The sequence below is a fragment of the Eimeria necatrix genome, genomic scaffold (assembly GCF_000499385.1).
Source record: "Eimeria necatrix Houghton genomic scaffold, Enh_scaff1144, whole genome shotgun sequence".
Classification (NCBI taxonomy): Eukaryota; Apicomplexa; class Conoidasida; order Eucoccidiorida; family Eimeriidae; genus Eimeria; species Eimeria necatrix.
Window position 1 is genome coordinate 3,582 of NW_013651930.1, and position 6,419 is coordinate 10,000.

The 6,419-nt window shown below is 58.7% G+C and overlaps 1 protein-coding gene across 1 annotated transcript in view; it reads left to right on the top strand.

Annotated features, from left to right (window-relative positions):
* Positions 1–860: 860 nt before the first annotated feature.
* The window catches only part of ENH_00004970 (hypothetical protein), a gene marked incomplete at both ends in the record, with an annotated part of 7,049 nt that continues 1,490 nt past the window's right edge, over positions 861–6,419 (top strand). The window contains 4 exons of the mRNA XM_013578454.1: positions 861–2,935; positions 3,088–3,573; positions 3,817–4,025; positions 4,323–6,419. The exon at positions 4,323–6,419 is cut by the window's right edge and continues 1,490 nt beyond it. Of these exons, the coding sequence (XP_013433908.1) occupies positions 861–2,935; positions 3,088–3,573; positions 3,817–4,025; positions 4,323–6,419 (4,867 nt within the window). The remainder of the gene's footprint in view (positions 2,936–3,087; positions 3,574–3,816; positions 4,026–4,322) is intronic.

Here is a 6,419-nt window from a genome sequence, read left to right on the forward strand (position 1 = left end):
TGAATTAAATGAATAAAATTAAATAAATAAAATTAATTAATTGATTTAAAAACTAATTTTGCCGCCGTTCTGCGCCGCTGCGCGCGGTGTACGTACACCGCGAGCAGCTCCAGCGAGCCGCCGCCAGCCCCAGAGGCGCGGAGGCGAAATCAGAAAAAGAAAAGAATAAAATAAAACAAAAAGGAGAAATAAATGAAAATAAATAAATATTTTATATTTTAATTCAAATTAATCTGCAAATAAGCTGCTAGATCTGCTTCCGGCGAGGCTCCCCGCATCCGGCGCTGCCTTCGTCGATTCCGCTGCTGCTCAGCAGCTCCATTTGTGGATTTAATTCCATTAATTTGATTTTATTTATTTATTTTCGCAAATTATTTTAATTATTTTATTTATTTATTTCATTTTTCCCTTTTTTCCGGCGCTCCAGCCCTCCAAAGCCTCGAGCTCTTGCGGGCCCCCCGGGGGCCCCACAGAGGCACGGGGGGCTGCTGAGGTGTACGTACACCCCAAATAGTGGAAGCAAAGAAACAATAGTTCTATTATGGAGATTTTATTTGGACTTTAGCGCAACAGCAGCCGCTGCTGCTGCAGCAGCAAACGGATCGGCGCCGCCAGCAACAGCCGCAGCAGAACAGCAAACAAGCTGCAGCAGCAGCAGCAGCAGAAGCAGCAGCAAAGCCAGCGGCGCCAACATTAGCAGCAGCACCGACAGCAGCAGCAGCAGCAGCGAGGCATCTGTACAGCTGGCAGCAACCTCGCCCAGCGGTGCCAAGGAAACACCTGAACACGCTTTAGGGTTTAGGGTTTAGGGTTTAGGGTTTAGGGTTTAGGGTTTAGGGTTTAGGGTTTAGGGTCTGGAAATGGCTCCTTCTTGTGAGCTGATTCGCCCTGAAGAGGGGACTCTGCGAACTTCGGGATCAAAGGAAACAGACTTTTCTTCTTTTGCTTCTTTTGCTGCTGCTGCTGCTGCTGCTGCTGCTGCTTCCAAAGCCGCTTCTGTGAGTTCTGCTGCTGCCTTTATTGAGGCTCTGGCTAAGCAGCTGCGCGCACAGGACCACGCAGCAGCAGCAACAACAGCAGCAGCAGCAGCAACAGCAGCAGCAGCAGCAGCAGCAGGAACAGAGGAAGCCGTTGACTTCTACGGCTGCTGCCACCTCCGGAGCAGCAGCAGCAGCAGCAGCAGCTCGTGCTGCTGCTGCTGCCTGCCGCAGCGCGTTCAAGCAGCAGCAGCAGCAGGCTCTGCTTCAGCAGCAGCAGCACCTGAAGGGGGGGCGGCAGGCGCTGCAGCAGCAGCAGAAGCTGCAGACATTGGGTCTTGTTTGCTGCAGCAGCTGCTGCAGCAGCAGCGGAAGCAAAAAGGCGCAGTGGCCCCACAAGTTCTGCTGCTGCTCTCCTCGCTGCTGCTGCTGCTGCCGCAGCAGCTGCGAGCAGCAGACCTGACCCCTGTAATTGACACGGCCTTGCGCGTGCTGCAGCAGCTGCAGCAGCAGCAGCAGCAGCAGCAGCAGCAGCAGCAAGAGCAGACAGAGGGGGAAGGTTCTGCTGCTGATAAGAGGAGCAGCGGATGCTGCTGCATCTCTTGCTGCTGCTGCAGTCTGCTGCTGCTGCAGCGGCTGCTCTCTGCTGCTGCTGCTTTCAGGGGAGACCCAAACCTCCCCACAGCAGAAGCTGCTGTTCGCCTAGCAGCAGCAGCTGCTGAGCTGCTGCTGCTTTCTGAGCGCAGCAGCAGCAGCACCGCTGTTTTTTGCTGCTGCGCGACGCAACAAAAGAGCAGCAGCAGCAGCAGCAGCAAGCGCAGCAGCACCAAGTGCAGCAGCAGCTGCTGCCGTTTTCTGCTGCTGCAGGGCCTTTGTGCTGCTGCTTTTCATCTTCTGTCTTTAATTATAAAGCGGCTTCCTCAGAATGCCCAGAGACACGTGGTGGAACAGCTGTGTGCAGCCAAGAAGCAGCAGCAGCAGCAGCAGCAGCAGCGGCAGCAGCAGCAGCAGCGGCAGCAGCAGCAGCAGCAGCAAGAGGGGTCTAAACCGGCTCTGGAGCTGCTGTTCGGCGTTCTGGGGCTGACGACTTTACTGCGGAGGCGCCGCCTTTCCTCTAGAGGCAGCAGCAGCAGCAGCAGCAGCAGAAGCAGCAACAGCAGCAGCAGCAGCAGCAGCAGCAGCAGGGGGGAATGCGAGGATTTGCTGCACGCTGAAGGCGCAGAATTGCTGCGGCAGATTGTGGGGCTCGCCGTGCTGTCTCCGCTTGCTGCTGATTTGCTGCTGCTGGGGCAGCAGCAGCAGCACAGGGAGGCACTTGACACAGAAAGTGCTGCAGCAGAAGCTGCAGAACGCTCAATGCTGCTGCAGCAGCAGCAGCAGCAGCAGCAGCAACAGCAGCAGCAGCAACAGCAGCGCGGCGTGCTATCAGTGCTTCAGCCTGCCCAGAAGGGGGACCCAAGTGCTCATCGGTTGCTGTTTGCTGCTATAGCTGCCATGGTGCAGCAGCAGCAGCAGCTGCTGCAGCAGCAGCAGCAGCAGAAGCAGCAGCAACATCGGGTGCTTGGGACAAGTGTGGGGCCCCTCTACTCTTTGCTGCCAGCACTGGGGCTACTGCAGCAGCTGCCTGACGTAGCTGTGCTGCTGCTGAACGGCATCAGTGCTGCATGCGCAGACACAGCAGCAGCAGCAGCAGCAGCACCAGCAGCAGCAGCAGCAGCAGCAGCAGCAGCAAAAGCAGCTTCTGCAGAGGGAGAGACCGCATTGCATAATGTTGCTGCTCTCGACGGATTTCTGCTGCTGCTGTCGACACTGGAGCCGATCTTGCAGCTGCCTCTTGCTGCGCTTCCTGAAGCTCAGCAGCAGCAGCAGCAGCAGCAGCAGCAGCAGCAGCAGCAGCAGGAAGCCCTTCTTTGCGCAGAAAGCATCCGCTGGGAGGCAGCTGTGGGGGCGTGGCATCAGTAAGCTGCAGCCTGTGGCTCTTCAAGTGCTGCTGTTGCTGCTGCTGCGGCGGTATTGTTGCTGCTGCTGCTGCTGGACTGCGATTTCACCTGCTGCTGCTGCTGCTGCTGCTGCTGCTGCTGCTGCTGCTGCTTGTGGGGTCTGCGTGCAGCCTGTGCAGCTCCTCGCTGCTGAGCCCTCGGCTGCTGGGCCAGCGGCGGCACTTAAATTATTTATCAGCATTTTGCTGCCGCTGCTTGCGGGGAGTGCATGCGCTGCTGCAGCAGCTGCGGGCCCGCTTGGGGCTTGCTGCAGCAGCAGCAGCAGCAGCAGCAGCAGCAGCAGCAGCAGCAGCAGCAGCAGCAGATGAGGACGAGGACGTGCTCGGGTGTCTCTACTCCTCGCGGGCAGTGCTGCCTCCCCCTTTGCTGCTGCAGCTCTGCTGCTTGCTGCGCACTTTGTGGGGCGGTGCTGCGCTGCTGCTGCAGCTGCTGCCGCGGGACTTTGAGGGGCTGCTGCAGCAGGTGTTCGTGCTGCAGCAGCAGCAGCACGTGCTGCTGCATGCTGCAGCAGCATGCGACCCCACACAAAAGCTTAGGAACTGCCTTGCTGCTGCTTGCAGTCTTGAAGACACAGACGTCTTCTTCTGCTCTGGCAGGTATGGCAAAGCTGCTGCTGCTGCTGCTGCTGCTGCTGCTGCTGCTGCTGCTGCTGTGGCGCACTTAGTGATGGGGCAGCTACAGCTGCTGCTGCTGCTGCTGTTATGGAAGCGCAGGTGCCGGTGTTGCTGCTGCTGCTGCTGCCTTTGCTGCTTCGCTTTGCACTCTGCAGCTGCTGCTGCCTGTTGCAGATGCATTGGCCCTGTTTGCTGCTGCTCTTGCTGCTGCTTTTGCTGCTGCAGCACGGAGTTCCTGCGGCTGCTGGGGTGTACGTACACCCGGATGAATGACGTGCCCGCGCTGCTGGCAGCAATTGAGAGGCATGTGGGGATAGCAGCAACAAGCAGCAGCAGCAGCAGCAGCAGCAGCAGCAGCGGCAGCAGCAGCAGCAACATGCTGCAGGAAATGCAGCGGAAGCTTGGGGCGCTTTCGGCTGTCTCGAGGGCTCGTGGTACTTTTTTCTTTTTATTTATTTATTTATTTATTTATTTATTTATTTATTTATTTATTTATTTATTTCTTTAAAAACATTTTTACTTTTATTTATTTTTGAAGTTCTGCAGTTGCCATCTCTGCCTCCAGCTGCTAGTTCTCTCTTTTGCTGCTGCTGCTGCTGCTGCTGCGGCAGTTGCTTGTGCTGCTGCTGCTCCCGCTGCGATTGCTTTTGCAGCTGCTGCTGCTGCTGCTGCTTATGTGGCTGTGTGGCTTCTGCTGCTGCTGCTGCTGCTGCTGCTGCTGCTGCTCTCAGGTGGCTGCTTGACCTTCGCCTTGCGCGAGGACTTTCTAGACACAGTTGCTGCTGCTGCTGGCTCCGCCCTTGCTTCGCAGCTGCCGCTGCTGCTGCAGCGGCTGCAGCAGCTGCTGCAGCACACCACAACGGCGTTGATGCAGAGACTCCAGCAGCAGCTGCAGCAGCAGCAGCAGCAGCAGCAGCAGCAGCAGCTTGGAAGGAGCTTCTCGACACTAGCTATCAATGCTGCTGCAGCGCAGCTGGTGATGGGCGCCTTCTTGCGCGGAGTGCAGCAGCAGCCGCAGCAGCAGCAGGAGCTGCTGCTGCTGCGGCTTCTCGAGGCAGTTCCAGCAGCAACAGCCCCAATCATCGATTTGCAGCCACTGCTGCATCGACTAGCTGCAGCAGAACAGCAGCAGCAGCAGCAGCAGCAGCACCAGCAGCTGCTGCTGCTGCTGCAGCTGCTCTTTCGAGGCCGCGATGCGCTGCGCCTTTCTGTGTGTCTGCTGCTGCGCCATGTTCGCTCATTTGCTGCTCCCTATTTTGCTGCAGAGGCGCCACAAGCTGCTGCTGCTGCTGCTGCTGCTGCTGCTGCGCTGCCGGCAGCTTCGAGTGCTGCTGCTCTTTCGGAAGCAGTCCTTGCCGTATCGCAGGCCACGCGGGCTATCCAGCAGCAACAGCAGCAGCACAAGCAGCAGCAGCAGCAGCAGCAGCAGCTTCCTATCAGCGGCAGACTTGCAGATGCAGACGCGGAGCAGCAGCAAAGGCTCTTCGAAATGCACCAGCAGCAGCAGCTGCTGCAGCTGCAGCAGACCCGAGCCTTGCAGCGGTTGGAACAGCTGCTGCTGCTGGACTTGCTGCAGGATTCTGCGGCGCAGCAGCAGCAGCAGCAAGAGGATGCTTACAGAGAGGAGGCAGCATCTGCTGCCAGTAAAGCAGCAGTGCTGCTGCTGCTGCTGCAGCACGAGGTGGGTCTGCAGCAGATGAAGAAGGCCACCGCTCGCCTGCTGCTGCGATCTCTGCACCAGCGCTGCTGCTGCAGCAGGAAAATAGACCTACATCCAGCAGCAGGTAAACCAGCAGCAACAGCAGCAGCAGCAGCAGCAGCAGCAGCAGCAGATGCGCGGTGGCTGCAGCCACACTTCCCGCTGCTCTTCCGCCTCATGGCTCGTGTAGCAGCAGCAGCAAAAGAGTCTAGCTGCTGCTGCGCCGTCTGTGGGGAGCCAATGAGCTGCTGCATTCTTACAGGGGCTGCCAATTACTGCATGCAGGATCCCCTGCCAGCAGCAGCAGCAGCAGCAGCGGCAGCAGCAGCTGGAAGCGCTGGAGCAGCAGCAGCAGCTGCTGCTGCTGCAGCTGCGGCGCAGCACGTTGTGGGGCAGTGGGTGCTGCCACCTGAGCTGCTGGAGGAGAGGAGCGCAGCCCCGCTGCTGCTGCGCCGTTGTTCCGATTTGCTGCAGTCAGCTGCAGCAGCAGCTGCTGCTGCTGCTTCTAACTGCCCAGAAGCAGCAGCAGCAGCAGCAGCAGAAGAGGCTTCAAGCCCCCGCCAGAAGAAGCGACGGCGCTGCACGGAGGACGGGGCACCAACAGCAGCAGCAGCAACAGCAGCAGCAGCAGCAGCAGCAGCAGCAGCAGCAGTTGCTGCGCTGCAGGAAATCAGCCGCGGGCTTCTGCTGTCTGTTCCCGCAGAAGTTTGCGCATGCAGCGGGCCGGCGGCGAGGCAGCAGCTTGCTGCTGCTTTATGGGCTGCGCTGCACTCCGTGACGCGTTTGCTGCAGCAGCAGCAGCAGCAGCAGCAGCAGCAGCAAGTGGTGAGAGAGCAGCAGGCCTTCTTTCTAGATGCTGCTGCTTCTCTCATTAAAGCACTGAGGCGTGTCTGCTGCTGCGGTGCTGCTGCAGCAGCAGGCATGTGGGCAGCTGCATGCATTCCGAAGGGCCGGGGGCTGCAGCAGGTGCTGGAGCCGCTGGCTCTTGCTGCAGCAGCAGCAGAAGGAAGCAGCAGCAGCAGCAGCAGCAGCAGCAGCGAGGGGGGCTCAGTGAATAATTTAGTAGCAGCAGCAGAAGCAACAGCTGATATTCTGTGGGCTGCCGCTGGAAATGGTGCAGCAGAGGGAA